The sequence below is a fragment of the Coenobita brevimanus genome, chromosome 27 (genome assembly GCF_032717465.1).
Source record: "Coenobita brevimanus isolate Jiangsu-jjx chromosome 27, ASM3271746v2, whole genome shotgun sequence".
Lineage (NCBI taxonomy): Eukaryota > Metazoa > Arthropoda > Malacostraca > Decapoda > Coenobitidae > Coenobita > Coenobita brevimanus.
This window is the reverse complement of record NC_136980.1, coordinates 3,416,829-3,436,786: the sequence shown is the minus strand read 5'-3', so window position 1 is coordinate 3,436,786 and position 19,958 is coordinate 3,416,829. Positions and strand designations below refer to the sequence as shown.

The following is a 19,958-nucleotide window of genomic DNA, read 5'->3' as shown; positions in this document are numbered from 1 at the left end:
CAAGATAAAGGCAGACAGACCACAAACACCCCACCTACCACAACGACCACCAGAAGACCATGGTTTGGTCCATGGCCCACCCGGTACCCTATGTCTGGAAAAGACCATGATGAAGATAGGCAGACCACAAATACCCCACCTACCACCACCACCACCACCACCACCACCACCACCACCACCCCTACCCCAACCACCACTACCACTACCCCTACCACCACCACCACTACCACTACCCCAACCACCACCACCACTACCACTACCCCTACCACTACCCCTACCACCACCACCACTACCACTACCCCTACCACTACCCCTACCACCACCACCACCACTACCCCTACCACACCAACCACCACCACTACCCCTACCACACCAACCACCACCACCACCACTACCACTACCCCTACCACACCAACCACCACCACCACCACCACCACTACCCCTACCACACCAACCACCACCACCACCACTACCCCTACCACACCAACCACCACCACCACCACTACCACTACAACACCTACTACTACCACAACTACCACCCCTACCACAACAACCACTACTCCAACCACTACCACACCTACCACTACCACCACCACCACTACAACAACTACTACCCCAACTACTACCACTACTACACCTACCACAACCACCACCACCCCTACCACAACCACCACCACCCCAACCACAACCACCACCACCCCAACCACAACCACAACCACCACCACCCCTACCACAACCACAACCACCCCTACCACAACCACCACCCCAACCACAACAACCACAACCTCTACCACTACCCCAACCACGACAACTACTACCCCTACCACCACATCCACAACCACAACCACCACCACCACACCCACCACATCCAGGCCACACCCACCCAGGAGCGTCGGAATCTGCCTTACTATAAAAAATACCTGCATAACGAATGTGCACACATCCATCTCACCCGAAGAAGACTTCAAACTCCTTTCCCCCGCAAGTAATCCCTTTTACAACGACGCTAGGACGATGGTTACAATCGCGGCTAACTATCCAGCGCTTTTTGACCTGGACAAGCTGATGGAGACGGCGCTGTATGGCACAGAATGCATAAAGCCTACCACCCGTGCATATGATTTGGGTGAAGGCGGCATCGTGTTCGGCTAGAGAGAATGGTGAGGCTTGGGTGTCTGTGTATCTCTTCCCCTCTCACTCTCTGAACGGACGAGTGACTTTCAGTGTGTGTGTGTGTGTGTGTGTGTGTGTGTGTGTGTGTGTGTGTGTGTGTGTGTGTGTGTGTGTGTGTGTGTGTGTGTGTGTGTGTGTGTGTGTGTGTGTGCAGATTGACACACATAATTGGGAGATCGAAATGAAAGCCAAAAGTAATGGTTACCCGAATAAATCCACGCTTTGACTTACGATGCCTCTAATTTATTTCCCCTGCTCTCTTCCAAACACACACAGGCTTCTTCTTCCTCCCGGTCAACGCTCTGTCTACGAAGAACCAGGATGAGAACAAGGACACATATATTGCTTTCAAGGAGACTCCCTACTTACCCCCTCCTTGCCAGTTTATCTATATATCTGTAAGTTAGTAGTGTATTATGTGTTGTTTATGCAATGCGTGACTACCGCTCATAGCGTATTTGTTCATAGTTAAAGCAGCATAAAAAAAAGAGGAATTTGGGTAAAGTAACATGTAAAGAATTAAATACAGTGTTAGTTGTCTGAAGGCTTTCCAGTAATCTCTTAATGTTAGCTTATTTTTATCACATAGAGACGATTTTATTTGGCCATGGAATGAAGTGTGTGTGTGTGTTTAGGGAGACAGGGAGGGAGCGAAAATGATGATGATTATGATTATGATGATGGTGATGACGAGGAAGAAGAAAGAAGAAGTAGAATAAGAATAAGAATGAGAAGAAGAAAGAAGGTCATCAAGCTGGAAAAGTTACTTCCTCCTACTTCAAAACTATTTCATAATTTTCTTGTGAGAGATTTTTGAAAAGGGAGAGGATAGCTAGACTTTTCATGAACTCGTTCAGGACGGGGTATTTATCCCAGAGCTGAATAAAATCGTCTGAAGGTGGTAGAAAATAATTTGCAAAAAAAAAGGTCACCTTTTTGAAGTGCTTGTGACCTGTGTCTTAAAGAGTATTTCACTTATATCAAAATGTGGTCATAGTTTTCTTTAGGTTCTACTGATCATATTCTTTTACTCTGTAGTTAAGGTTTATTATAATTATTATTATTATTATTATTATTATTCTGTACTTATACAATAATCTGATCTTGGATTCCTTATATTTCATTGATCAAAGTCTTTTAGCCCAGAAATGCAGTTTGCGAGTATATTAGTTTTATTAAGTATCGTGCAATATTAACACATGTTAGTATTATGTATTATTAGTAATCTTAATCAATAAATACTTAGACTGAAGCATGGCACAGTGAAGTTTTTATGCCATCCTTTAGGTTGTCTGTAAGAGAATCCATCTTTTGCCAGACATAGCATCATGAAAGAGGCTCACCTGGTGTGAGCGTATTACAAAACAACATAAATAGAATAACGCAACAACCATCGAAGCAGAACGGTATGTGTGGAACAAATTAATGAACATGTAAAAGAATATATGTGCCACAGAATTATGGGCTATGGAAAATGGGAGAGAGGATGAAAATGTCCCCCATATGTGCTCTACAAACTCAAGTATTTTTGGCGAAGTTATAGCTACATTTCTTAGTTTTCTTTGATGAACAGGATGAAAGAAAATGAATATACTTTGGGTAACTATACAAAACTTACCCAACTTACACTTTCTTTTTCTCTGATCACTCTACACAAGCTTCATTGATTAGGATTGTGTAGTAAGCAATTCTATTGATGAATGATTGAGTGAAATTAGGAAATACCTGTAATTAAGGGGGTAACAATCATGAGTGGCTTCATATTTAGAAGGCATCAAGTGTGTACGTGTAAATGGCTGGGTGAAATTAAATTACCTTTCAATGTGAGGCAGGAATGAGTCTCCTTGGTCACTAGTCGAATCCACCCTCCAGTCTGACTACATCTGACCATCAAATAAACTGACAGGGGTGAAAAAAAAAACTCACTATTGTAATTTTCAGTAACTTCTTTGATCTTCAGGTGCGAGCGATAAAAGGCAGCTAAGCGAAGAATTTTGAGTGTCAGGGATTGTGTTGCCTAATGTCACTGGGCTGACTGTGAGACACGATGCCATGTGTGGGTGTGTGTGTGTGTGTGTGTGTGTGTGTGTGTGTGTGTGTGTGTACATTAGATTATCATGGGCGGTTCGTAAATAGCGCTGGCGGTATATGGTGTTGCGGGGACCGCTCATCTGCTGGTGTGGGCGTGGGTGTGGCAGTGGGAGTAGTAAAAAAATCAATGATGGATCTCTCACAAATAAAAAAAAATACAAATAAAAGATTAATAAACAGAACGCACTAGCTTCCGTCAGAATATTATCCTAAAGCGACCCAGAAATTATTTAGAGGATAATATTTCTGGAACACGTCTCACCGAAGCATCAACTCTGCAACCCCTCCGCCAATATTGTGCAACATCTCCCAGAGTCTTCCAAACCCCGATGCTAATGATCTCGCTTGATTAAGATTGACAAACAGGTGAGAAGCGAGTGGAAAGAAGTGCCTACAGGGACAACATCTCGAAATGGCGCGATGAGGAAGTTGTGTTGACAGGCACGAGTGTTGGCAGGCGGTGTTAATGGACTCAGGTGATCGAGAACATCTTATCTAAGGAGTGTCCACAACGATTTAAGACGCTCTCCGTGTTCGTCCCTCCTTCCTTCTTCCGACCATGGTGAGTGGCTTTTTGTGGCACTGCATTTAGCCCCTTCTGTCCATATTTAACACATTGAAAAACATTACCGTATAAAACCCATTTTGTAAAAGGGTATGGATCTATGAAACTTTGGACTGATAACTTCCGGGTAAAAGGTGTTCATTTGTGCATCCAGGTTTTTTCTGTAACTATGAGGGACAAAAAGTAACTATACAGTTAGCAACGGATTACTACTGTGTTACTTTCCGGGTAATGTTACTTTTACTGTTACCATCATCGATCTAGATGTGTGGCCAACAGGGGAAAGCCAAATCCTACTTCATGACAGGATAGAGATTAAATATGGAAGTATACAGTCTGAACATTGACATCTTATCCGCACCATCAGGACACGATTTTCACCTCATACAAGGAAGTAATTCTTATCTCATCATATCTTCAAAGTAAGTAAGAGGTTCTTATGCATTTCCTTGTTTCTTTCCTCCAGAGCATGCCGGTCGTGGTGATGTTAGTGGTGATGGCAGCTGCGATATGTGCAGCCCTCCCGCATCACCCACGGGACACCTCGAAGCACAACCACACCCAGCTTCACCACACCCAGTTTCACCACCACACCCAGCCAAATGGGACTCGCTACACCCAGCCACACCAAATGGAGCCTCACCACACCCACCACATCCAACCTCACCATAATCAGTCACACCACACCCAGGTTCACCACACACAGCCTCACAACACCCAGCCAAACCAGACTCATCACACTCAGCCTCACCACATGGAGTCTCACCACAACGAGTCTCAGCACATCCTCATTCGTCGCATCCAACCTCACCACAACTCGTCTCACCAAAACCAACCACATCATAACCAATCTCACCACTACACCCAGGCGAACCAGTCTCACCACACTCAGCTACACCACACCCAGCCTCACCACACTCAAGCAAATCCCAACAAGGAGCTCAGAGCCCTAACTACCTGGCTTGGTCGTGCTCTGGCGTCGATTAATGCAAGAAAAATGGCTCTCATAAACGCCACTTACCCATATGCTGTTAGAGATCGCGCAGCACTTCAACCCATATATTCCTCCATAATCTTACAACCCATGACCAACGACATAAAGATATACAATTTGGGGGAACACAACGCTCCACCAAACACTCGGGAGACGACACGTACCTCAACCAATGCAAAGGAGGAAATCAACCCCAGTCAACCACAACTTCAGAAAGAACCAACAAAAATACGACAAGAGAGACACATAGAGGACCTCAACCACAATCAACCACGGGGCACTCAGATTCAGGTGGAGGAAGATCAAGCCAAGAAAATTCGACCAGATAGACCCTCCAAGGAAAGCAACCACAGTCAACCACACGACACCCAACTTCAGGTCAACATCTCAAGGAAAAAACAACGAGAGAAAAGCACCGGGAGAATCAACCACAATGAAACACAGGACACCGAATTTCAAGACAAAAATAAACCACCAAAGAAAATACACACGGAAGGAAACAAGAAGGAAAACAAACTACCTACGATGGAACAACTTCGGAGTATCTTGGTGGCAAAGTTAGCGAAAGAACTACACTGGGACAACCACACACACACGCAGGACGCCCAGCTTCAGGGAAATGCAACAACGAAAACACGACTGGAAAGAAACGCAGCGGAAATTTTAGTACCGACGAGGAAACAACTTCAGAACCTCAGAATGGCACCAGGGCTAATCAAAAAGCTCCTCTGGAACGACCCTAGTCAAACACAAAATACCCAACTTCAGGTGAAAGAAAATGCAACACGGAAAATAGAAATGGCGGGAAACACAGAGGAAATCACGCTATCGACTATGGATCAACTTAAAAATCTCAATCTCTTGCCAAAATTAGTGCAAGAGCAAGATTTAGACGATATTTTGGGCAAGATCTTACGCCCCTTCTCTGTCAATGTGAGTGGCTGTCCAGAGAACGATAATACAACTGCTTTTAATCCCAGTGTATATACAACAACAACTGTTATAAATTCATCTGCTACAACTGCAAGAACTACAACTACACCTACGACGGCCAATATGTGTATTACTGCAAAAATAACTACATCAACTACAACCAGACTCACCACAACATCCACTACGACCACACTCACTACAACATCCACCACCACCACACCCATTACAACATCCACCACCACCACACCCACTACAACATCCACCACCACCACACCCACTACAACATCCACCACCACCACACCCACTACAATATCCACCACCACCACACCCACTACAACATCCACCACCACCACACCAACTACAACATCCACTACCACCATACCCACTACAACATCCATCACCACCACACCCAAAACAACATCCACCACGACCACACCCACCAAATCTACAACATCCAACACGACTACATCCGCTACAACATCCACCACCACCACACCCACTACATCTACAACATCCACCACCACCACACCCACCACAAAATCCACCACGACCACATCTACTACAACATCCACCACGACCACACCCACCAAACCTACGACATCCACCACGACCAAACCCACGACAACATCCACCACGACCACAACCACACACACAACAACATCCACCACGACCACACCCATTACAACATCCACCACGACCACACCCATTACAACATCCACCACGACCACACCCGTTACAACATCCACCACGACCACACCCATTACAACATCCACCACGACCACACCCATTACAACATCCACCACGACCACACCCACTACAACATCCACCACGACCACATCCATTACAACATCCACCACGACCACACCCACTACAACATCCACCACGACCACACCAACTACATCCACAACATCCACCACGACCACACCCACGACATCTACAACATCCACTACATCCACACCCACTACAACATCCACCACGACCTCACCCACAGCAACATCTTCCATCACAACACCCACAACAACATCCACCACGACCACACCCACTGCAACATCCACCACGACCACACCCACTACAACGTCCACCACGACCACACCCACTACAACATCCACCACCACCACACCCACTACAACGTCCACCACGACCACACCCACTACATCTACAACATCCACCACGACCACACCCACTACAACATCCATTACATCCACACCCTCCACATCTACAACATCCACCACGACAACACCCACTACAACATCCACCACGACAACACCCTCTACAACATCCACCACGACAACACCCACTACAACATCCACCACGACAACACCCACTACAACATCCACCACGACCACATCCTCTACAACATCCACTACATCCACACCCTACACATCTACAACATCCACCACGACAACACCCACTACAACATCCACCACAACACCCAGTAAAACGTCCTCCACGACCACACCCACTACATCTACAAAATCCACCACGACCACACAAACTACAACATCCACCATATCCACACCCAGTACAACATCCGCCACATCCACACACACTACAACATCCACCACATCCACACCCACTACAACATCCACCATGACCACACCCACAACAACATCCATCACATCCACACCCACTATAACATCCTCCACGCCCACACACACTACAACATCCACCACATCCACACCCACTACAACATCCACCACATCCACACCCATTACAACATCCACCACATCCACACCCACTACAATATCCACAACGACGACACCCATTACATCTACAACATTCACCACGACCACACCCACTACAACATCCACCACGACCACACCCACTACAACATCCACAACCACCACGCCAACTACAACATCCACCACCACCACCACCACACCCACCACAACATCCATCACCACCACACCCACAATATCTACAACATCCACCACCACCATACCCACTACAACATCCATCACGACTACATCCACTACATCTACAGCATCCACCACCACCACACCCACTACAACATCCACCACCACCACACCCACTAGACCTACAACATCCACCACCACCACACCCACTAGATCTACAACATCCACCACCACCACACCCACTAGATCTACAACATCCACCACCACCATACCCACTACAACATCCACCACCACCACACCCACTAGATCTACAACATCCACCATCACCACACCCACTAGATCTACAACATCCACCACCACCACACCAACTAATTCTACAACATCCTCCACGACCACGCCCACTGCATCTATAACATCCACCACGACCACACCCACTACATCTACAACAACCACCACGACCATACCCACTACATCTATAACATCCACAACGACCACACCCACTACATCTTCAATATCCACTACGACCACACCCACTACATTTACAACATCCACCTCGAGCACACCCACTATAACGTCCACCACCACCACACCCACTTCATCTACAACATCCACCACCACCACTCTAACTATAACATCCACCACTACCACACCCACTACAACATCAACCACGACCACACCCACTACATCTACAGCATCCACCACGACTACACCCACTACATCTATAACATCCACCACCACCACACCCATCACAACATCCACAACGACCACACCCACTACATCCACAACATCCACCACGACCACACCCACTACAACATCCACCACGACGACACCCACTACATCTACAACATCCACCACGACCACACCCACTACATCTACAACATCCACCACGACCACACCCACTACATCTACAACATCCACCACGACCACACCCACTACATCTACAACATCCACGACGACCACACCCACTACATCTACAACATCCACCACCACCACACCCACTACAACATCCACCACGACTACACCCACTACAACATCCACCACGACCACACCCACTACAACATCCACCACCACCACACCCACTACAACATCCACCACCACCACACCCACTACATCTACAACATCCACCACCACCACTCCCACTACAACATCCACCACCACCACACCCACTACAACATCCACCACCACCACTCCCACTACAACATCCACCACCACCACACCCACTACAACATCCACCACCACCACACCACTCCCACTACAACATCCACCACCACCACACCCACTACAACATCCACCACCACCACACCCACTACAACATCCACCACCACCACATCCACAACAAAATCCACTACTACCACACCCACTACATCTACCGCATCCGCCACGACCACACCCACTACATCTACAACATCCATCACTACCACATCCACTTCAACATCCACCACCACCACACCCACTACCACATCCACCACCACCAAACCCAGCACAACAATATCCACTAACACACCCACTACAACATCCACTAACACCATCACACCCACTACAACATCCACCAGTACAACACCCACCACAACATCCACTGCGACAACACCCACCACAACATCGACCAGCACCACACCCACTACAACATCCACCACCATCAAACCCACTACAACATCCACCACCACCACACCCACTACAACATCCACCACCACTACACCCACTACAACATCCACCACCACCACACCCACTACAACATCCACCACCACCACCACCACCACCACACCCTCCACAACATCGACCACCACCACACCCACAACATATACAACATCCACCACCACCACACCCACTACATCTACAACATCCACCACCACCACACCCACTACATCTACAACATCCACCACCACCACACCCACTACATCTACAACATTCACCACCACCACACCCACTACATCTGCAACATCCACCACCATCACACCCACTACATCTGCAACATCCACCACCACCACACCCACTACATCTACAACATCCACCACCATCACACCCACTACATCTACAACATCCACCACCACCACACCCACTACATCTACAACATCCACCACCACCACACCCACTACAACATCCACCACAACCACACCCACTACATCTACAAAATCCACCACCACCACACCCACTACAACATCCACCACAACCACACCCACTACATCTACAACATCCACCACCACCACATCCACTACAACATCCACCACCATCACACCCACTACATCTACAACATCCACCACAACCACACCCACTACAACATCCACCACCACCACCAGCACACCCACTACAACATCCACCACCACCACCAGCACACCCACTACAACATCCACCACCACCACACCCACTACAACATCCACTACCACCACACCCACTACATCCACTACCACCACACCCTCTGCAACATCCACCACCATCACACCCACTACAACATCCACCACCACCACCACAACCACCACAACATCGACCACCACCACACCCACTACAACATCCACCAGCACCACACCCACTACAACATCCACCACCACCACACCCGATACAGCATCCACCACCACCACACCCGATACAGCATCCACCACCACCACACCCACTACAACATCCACAACCACCACACCCACTACAGCATCCACCACCACCACACCCACTACAACATCCACCACCACTACCACCACACCCACTACAACATCCACCACCACTACCACCACACCCACTACAACATCCACCACCACTACCACCACACCCACTACAACATCCACCACCACCACCACACCCACTACAACATCCACCACCACCACACCCACTACAACATCCACCACCACCACACCCACTACAACATCCACCACCACCACACCCTCCACAACATCGACCACCACCACACCCACAACATATACAACATCCACCACGACCACACCCACTTCATCTACAACATCCACCACCACCACACCCACTACATCTACAACATCCACCACCACCACACCCACCACAACATCCACCACCACCACACCCACTACAACATCCACCACCACCACCACCACACCCACTACAACATCCACCACCACCACCACCACACCCACTACAACATCCACCACCACCACCACCACACCCACTACAACATCCACCACCACCACCACCACACCCACTACAACATGCCCCACCACCACACCCACCACAACATCGACCACCACCACACCCACTACAACATCCACAACCACCACACCCACTACAACATCCTCCACCACCACACCCAGTACAACATCCACCACCACCACACCCAGTACAACATCCACCACCACCACACCCACTACAACATCCACCACCACCACACCCACTACAACATCCACCACCACCACACCCACTACAACATCCACCACCACCACACCCACCACAACATCCACCACCACCACACCCACTACAACATCCACCACCACCACACCCACCACAACATCCACCACCACCACACCCACTACAACATCCACCACCACCACACCCACTACAACATCCACCACCACCACACCCACTACAACATCCACCACCATCACCACCACCCCCACTACAACATCCACCACCATCACCACCACCCCCACTACAACATCCACCACCACCACCCCCGCTACAACATCCACCACCACCACACCCACTACAACATCCACCACCACCACACCCACTACAACATCCACCACCACCACACCCACTACAACATCCACCACCACCACCACCACACCCACTACAACATCCACCACCACCACCACCACACCCACTACAACATCCACCACCACCACCACCACCCCCACTACAACATCCACCATCACCACACCCACTACAACATCCACCACCACCAGACCCACTACAACATCCACCACCACCACACCCACCACAAAATCCACCACCACCACACCCACCACAACATCCACCACCACCACATCCACTGCAACATCCACCACCACCACACCTACTACAACATCCACCACCACCACACCCACTGCAACATCCACCACCACCACACCCACTGCAACATCCACCACCACCACACCCACTACAACATCCACCACCACCACACCCACTACAGCATCCACCACCACCACACCCACTACAACATCCACCAGCACTACCACCACACCCACTACAACATCCACCACCACTACCACCACACCCAGTACAACATCCACCACCACCACACCCACTACAACATCCACCACCACTACCACCACACCCACTACAACATCCACCACCACCACCACACCCACTACAACATCCACCACCACCACACCCACTACAACATCCACCACCACCACCACCACACCCACCACAACATCGACCACCACCACACCCACAAGATCTACAACATCCACCACGACCACACCCACTTCATCTACAACATCCACCACCACCACATCTACTGCCACATCCACCACCACCACACCCACTACAACATCCACAACCACCACACCCACTACAACATCCACAACCACCACACCCACTACAACATCCACAACCACCACACCCACTACAACATCCACAACCACCACACCCACTACAACATCCACAACCACCACACCCACTACAACATCCACAACCACCACACCCACTACAACATCCACAACCACCACACCCACTACAACATCCATCACCACCACCACCACACCCACTACAACATCCACCATCACCACACCCACTACAACATCCACCACCACCACCACCACACCCACTACAACATGCCCCGCCACCACACCCACCACAACATCGACCACCACCACACCCACTACAACATCCACAACCACCACACCCACTACAACATCCTCCACCACCACACCCAGTACAATATCCACCACCACCACACCCACTACAACATCCACCACCACCACACCCACTACAACATCCACCACCACCACCACACCCACTACAACATCCACCACCACCACACCCACTACAACATCCACCACCACCACACCCACTACAACATCCACCACCACCACACCCACTACAACATCCACCACCACCACACCCACTACAACATCCACCACCACCACACCCACTACAACATCCACCACCACCACACCCACTACAACATCCTCTACCACCACACCCACTACATCTACAACATCCACCACCACCACACCCACTACAACATCCACCACCACCACACCCACTACAACAGCCACCACCACCACACCCACGACAAAATCCACCACCACCACACCCACTACAACATCCACCACCACCACACCCACTACAACATCCACCACCACCACATCCACTGCAACATCCACCACCACCACACCCACTACAACATCCACCACCACCACACCCACTACAACATCCACCACCACCACACCCACTACAACATCCACCACCACCACACCCACTACAACATCCACCACCACCACCACCACACCCACTACAACATCCACCACCACCACCACCACACCCACCACAACATCCACCACCACCACACCCACTACAACATCCACCACCACCACACCCACTACAACATCCACCACCACCACACCCACCACAAAATCCACCACCACCACACCCACCACAACATCCACCACCACCACATCCACTGGAACATCCACCACCACCACACCCACCATAACATCCACCACCACCACACTCACTACAACATCCACCACCACCACACCCACTACAACATCCACCACCACCACACCCACTACAGCATCCACCACCACCACACCCACTACAACATCCACCACCACCACACCCACTACAACATCCACCACCACCACACCCACTACAACATCCACCACCACCACACCCACTACAACATCCACCACCACCACACCCACTACAACATCCACCACCACCTCACCCACAACATCAACATCCACCACCACCACACCCACTACAGCATCCACCACCACCTCACCTACAACATCAACAACATCCACCACCACCACACCCACTACAACATCCCTCACCACCAAACCCACTAGAAGATCCATTGGCTGAAGGAGTTACCTGAGATTGTGTATAACTGTTTCCCTTCACAGTCTTTCGCTAAATAAAGTAATCTCTCAGTACAAAGAACCTTAAAATGTACAGAACATCCTCTGGTTAACTGTTCGCTGTACTGTACTCATCTGTGTGGGGATGTACTACAGAGTGTAACATATCAGTAGACTTTGTGCAACATTCTTTTTTTTTTTTTTTTCGTGCAAAGGGAAGAAACTTTAGCGCATCTGCAGATTTTAACTTTGTCGCTTGCATTATCTTTCGAAAAAAGTATGAAAATGGAACAACACAACTGTGGTAGTGTTCGAGAGCCGATTATGACGACTAGAGGTTCACAAAATGCGCAAAATTATCTTAGATTATTGTACAAAGATTTTCATAACCATACCCTAGGTAGCTCTTGGAACCGTGCTCTGTGACGCTCCTTGCTGACAGACAAAGCTTTCTATTAGAACAACCTCCTCCTCTAGGAAAAGTGCCGTGACTTGCTCGTTCCGTGGTTAACTGAAAGTACTAGAGTAATATTATCTATCTATCTATCTATCTAAACTGCATCAGTCAGCAAGTGTATTCTGAGCTTAATAGATACAAAATTATTCTACTATTACAACAGTAGTAGTTGAATAAATGACAGACAAAGAAGATAAAAATAATCAAAAGTGTTGTAACCACCAGAAAATAATAAATTAAAATTAGAACAAATTAATTTACGTTCCTATTTCTGGATCTTTCCCGTGTATTAGCAGGTAATAGGACGACGACGATGACGATAACGATGTGGAGCAAAGTTTTGAGGAATGGTGTGTGGTGAAGGCTGATGTAGCGGAAGATTGATGATGATGATGATGATGATGAATTAGAACGAGAGTCAAAAAACAAATTCCACCATCGTTATAGCACTGCTCATTTAGATAAACTTTACTCATGCTTTATAATGGAAAAAAAGACGAAGAAAAAATAAAATATCTTTACAGATTTCAACATTTTCCATCCCCACCATGCATACGTAACACCTCTCACGATCCCTCCATGTTCATCCTACCCTATGACTTTTCTAGTTTCGCCTATTTTATAGTAGTTCTAGAGTGATACACATATACACAGATAAACAGGGGTTTAAGGTGATATTAATTCAGTTTCTCTTGCCAGGGATAAAGAGAAATAAGAATCGTTCAGAAAACTGTTTTGCGTAGTCTGCATTTTCGAATTATTTCTTGATTTAGTAGACTGATTTGGGAGGCCTTAAAATTTGGGGCTGGGGGGTGGGGAGTGGCGGGGAGCACCTTCTGTGGCCTTCAACAAATAAACCTCTATGTGTTAGCTTAAGAAAATACAGAACCTACAGCAGATCAGGTCCAACTCTTACAGGTTTTTTATGAATGAAGGGAACCTGAAATCTGGTTTAGGGACTGTTTTTATGTAATTTGTTTTCCTTCCTCTGTATATCTTCTGTAAAAAAAAAAAATGCATCACCAACGACGAAAACTACTGTCTGTACGAAATTTACGCTCCTATATTACAAATTTAAATATCAAGGGTGAAGGCAGCTCTCCAGATGTTGCCAGGCATTATTGGAACGTCTGTGTGTACTGGAGTTATTCGCAATGCATCCCACGGAACAAAGTCAATAACGATATAGAGAATTTAGGCAAGATCTTTCATCTTTTGTGTCGGAAACGATCGTAAAAATTTGGTGGCTTGCTAATCTCTCTATGATTCAAGGCTTAAGGATATGATCAATAATTTTCTTGACTGCGAAGGAAGTTGCTTTTTATTTGCGACTCTTGATGGAATGATAAAATGCTGAGTCTCAAGAATAATGTGTCAGTGTCTCCTATCTGAAATCTGTAGTGCCTGACAAAATCTTCTTCCCAGTTACTTCATTACGGGATGATTAAAAAGTGCAAGAGGAACGCGGAGAGAAGTGCTTTTGGCGTCAACATCCGTAGTGTGTTGGGAAAGAGGTTGGTATTGCGAGGCACGAGCGTTCACATCCATCAGGGGCAGAAACATTGCTAAATACTGTCAGTCTGAAGCTTCCATTCCTGGCAGACCGGGCCATGGTGAGTAGAGATCCGCCTCCTTCCCCCCTGTAGTTGTTTCACCTTAACCTGGCCTAAATTTTCGTCCTTTTGAACCATGTCTAACTTTATAGGAGTATAAGGAAAATAAAGGCCGGATGTAACAAGGAAACATCAAGAAGAGAGGTGGGAGAGACGAGAAGAAGAGGACAGTAAGGAGAGAAAGACTGGAGACAAAAGGCCCCTTTTAGTCGCCTTTTACGACAAGCAGGGATACTGGGGAAGTATTCTTTCCCTCCCTCCCCAGGGGGTAATTAAGTTAAAGGAAAAGGCAATGCTATGGTTCTGCATTTTATACGATAGTTTTTTTTTTTTTTTTTTACTTAAGCTGACCTAGATTTTCGACCTTTTGCAGCTTATTCCACGTGGCTAAGTTGAAGAAAAAGACAGTGACATGGCTCTACATCTCATACACAGAACTTCTTCGTGACTACTCAGCATTTATTATTTAGAGACAGTAATTTTAGTCCAGGTTAAAGTGAGAAAGGTAGAGCTTTGTTCTTTTTTTTAATTTTTTGTCCAAGTAAAAGTGAAAAGGTGCCATGATTTTTTTTGCCGCTACTGATCCATGAAAAGATTATCCTAAGCTGAATGAAACGTTGGCGAAATAGAGAAAGGAAAATCATAAACACACCGCCAGATTGAAGAGGTTAAATGCTGTGATTCAGACGATTTTATTCGCTTAGGACAAATGCTTCTATAACCCCTTGACTGTGAGCCATATTATCTAAGATTAATATTTCAGTCTGAAGGCAGCAAGGATAGCCTAAAACTTGCGTCATCGTGGTGAAAGGATTAGCCTCTGAAGACGTGCGAGTATTCTCTCTTTCTCTCTCTCTCTAGCCTGAGAAAATATTACATTACTCTTTGGATATAATTTTTTTTGAACTAGAGGGTCTTCAAACAGCCTTCACAAAACTAAACAAAATTGAAAGAATCTAAAATAAATAAAATGTGTTATCGTACTTAACTCCTAAAACGGCGAAGGGAAAAAAAATCCTAAACCTTTTTATCAACTTCATACCCTTTTTTTAGAGATATAATTCCACTTTCTTATCCATTCTGTTTTACACGTTTTTTACAGATATCATTCCACCTTTTTATCCACTCTGTTTTACTAAAAATCTCCCCTGACAGGCTGGACCGGGGGTGATAGTGATGATGGTGGGGATCATTTTGGTCTGTTCAGCCCTCCCTCTCTTCCCACGAGGTCCCCAAGAAAGACCTCAGACCAAACACGAACCCAGTTACCCTACGAATGAATCTAACCCAATGAATGCACTCAGCACTAAGTATCCAAGGAATACGACGATTGCAATCAATACCACGAATGCATCTTACGCTACGAACGCAATCCACACCACGAATGCAACCCAAATCACGAATGCAGTCAGTGTTGGACCATTGGAAGCGCCTCATGTGATTCGGTCTGGTCGAGCACTAGCGCTGAGGACAGAGACCAACCCAGCTCTCTCAGATTCCGAATTCGCGATAAAGACCGCTCAAGGAGCAGCCAATAGCTCCTGGGAAACGATAATCAGAAAAATAATATCCAGAATAAGAAAAGCCGCGAAAAACGAGCCACTTGAACGAGCGGAAAGGAATGACGATCCAGATATAGACAGAAACGAAGGCCAATCAGTGGCAGCCAATCAGACTTCCACGGGACCAGCCAATGACTCCTGGGAAATGATAATCAGAAAAATATTATCGCGAGTTAGAAAAGCCGCGAAAAACGAGACATGTGAAGGTGGGGAAAGGCACGGGGATCCGAATGAAGGCAGAAGCAAACTTCAATCAACATGTAACTATCAGGTGAAGGACAATCAGGTGCAGGACAATCAGGTGCAGGACAATCAGGTGCAAGACAATCAGGACTCGAGTCTGACCCTAAGCAAGGACCAGTTGCGTGACCTGAGAAAGTTACCCCAGCTTGTTCAGGAATTAGACTGGGATAAAATCTTGTGTGTAATTTTTAGCCATCTTCCCTCCTCTGTCCCTGGGTATCGCGAGACAGCCGAAGAGTGTGGCGTGGAGGAACCAACCACGACCACACCTAGCACAGTTACGACCATGACCACATGCAAAGCAATCGCGATCATAACTAGAATAGCTACGACTTCTAGATCAAGTACCACCACACCTAGAACAACTACAATCATACCCCCCAAAATGACCACATCTGGAGGTACGACCACCACACGTGGAACAACTACGACCACCACACGTGGAACAGCTATGACCACCACACGTGGAACAACTACGACCATACCCAAAACAATAACGATCACTCCTGGAGGTACGACCACCACAAGTGGAACAACCACGACCACCACACGTGGAACAACAACGACCACCACACGTGGAACAACTACGACCATACCCAAAACAATAACGACCACACCTGGAGGTACGACCACCACACGTGGAACAACTACGACCACCAAACGTGGAACAGCTATGACCACCACACGTGGAACAACTACGACCATACCCAGAACAATAACGACCACACCTGGAGGTACGACCACCACAAATGGAACAACTACGACAACCACACGTGGAACAACTACGACCATACCCAAAACAATAACGACCACTCCTGGAGGTACGACCACCACACGTGGAACAACAACGACCACCACACGTGGAACAACTACGACCACACCTGGAGGTACGACCACCACAAGTGGAACAACTACGACCACACCTGGAGGTACGACCACCACAAGTGGAACAACTACGACCACACCTACAACTATGAGTACAACTACGACTATAACTACAACCACACCTAAAACAACAACGACCACGTCTGAAACAACTACCACCACACGTGGATCAACTACGACCAAATCTACAACTACAAGCACGCCTACAATTACGACCACACCCACAACTACGACCACACCCATACCCACGACCACACCCACAACTACGACCACACCCATACCCACGACCACACCAACAACCACGACCACACCCAAAACTTCATCAACGACATCAATAGAAATTTCGACAAGCACATCATCGCCAACCACATCAACAGAGACATCAAAAACTTTCTCCTCCCTCACATCAACATCATCAACGGGCTCATCAACACCAACAACATCAACAGTAACCTCAACATCTCTTCCAACATCCGCCACATCAACTTCGACATACACAACATCATCAACCACATCAACCAAATCACCAACATCAACATCAACGATAATTACAGGTTCGCCACGTACGTCATCAACAGTAACATCATCAACGCCATTAACAGCCACAACATCAACTCCAACACCAAATGCTTCAACTTCAATGAGTCAAGCCTCACCACCCACCACATCAGAAACATCAACTTCTGTAATTTCAACTACATCATCATCATCAACATCATTATCGTCATCAACATCAACATCATCAACATCAACATTATCATCGTCATCACAACCATCATCATCATCATCATCATCACCATCATCATCGTCATCATCATCATCATCATCATCATCATCACCATCATCATCATCATCATCATCAACATCATCATCATCATCATCATCATCACCATCATCATCATCATCAGCTGCAGCAGCATCAATTCCTACTTCAGACACCACATCAGCTGCTTCAGTCTCAGCATCAGCAGGTACATCAACAACCCCAGTCTCAACATCAACGGATACATCAACAACCACAGCATCAACATCAACGGATACATCAAAAACCACAGCGTCAACATCAACGGATACATCAACAACCACAGCATCAACATCAACGGATACATCAACAACCCCAGTCTCAACATCAACGGATACATCAACAACCCCAGTCTCAACATCAACGGAGACTTCAACAACCACAGCATCAACGGAGACATCAACTACCCCAGTCTCAACATCAACGGATTCATCAACAACCACAGCATCAACGGAGACATCAACTACCGCAGTCTCAACATCAACGGATTCATCAACAACCACAGCATCAACGGAGGCATCAACTACCCCAGTCTCAACATCAACGTGTACATCAACAACCCCAGTCTCAGCATCAACGGATATATCAACAACCACACCATTAACATCAACGGATACATCAACAACCACAGCATCAACGGAGACATCAACAACCACATCAACATCAACGGATACATCGACAACCACAGCATCAACGGAGACATCAACAACCACAACATCATCAACGGATACATCAACAACCACAGTCTCAACATCAACGGATACATCAACAACCACAGTCTCAACATCAACGGATACATCAAC

At 47.3% G+C, this 19,958-nt stretch overlaps 1 protein-coding gene across 1 annotated transcript; it reads left to right on the top strand.

Moving 5' to 3' along the window:
• Positions 1 to 342: 342 nt before the first annotated feature.
• LOC145394352 (uncharacterized) lies at positions 343 to 13,597 on the top strand (the record flags this gene model as incomplete). The annotated part of the gene is made up of 4 exons (XM_080268227.1): positions 343 to 866; positions 6,242 to 8,843; positions 9,593 to 13,282; positions 13,466 to 13,597. Coding segments are annotated over 4 exons (6,948 nt in total), but the record flags the coding sequence as incomplete, so codon positions are not given.
• Positions 13,598 to 19,958: the final 6,361 nt, after the last annotated feature.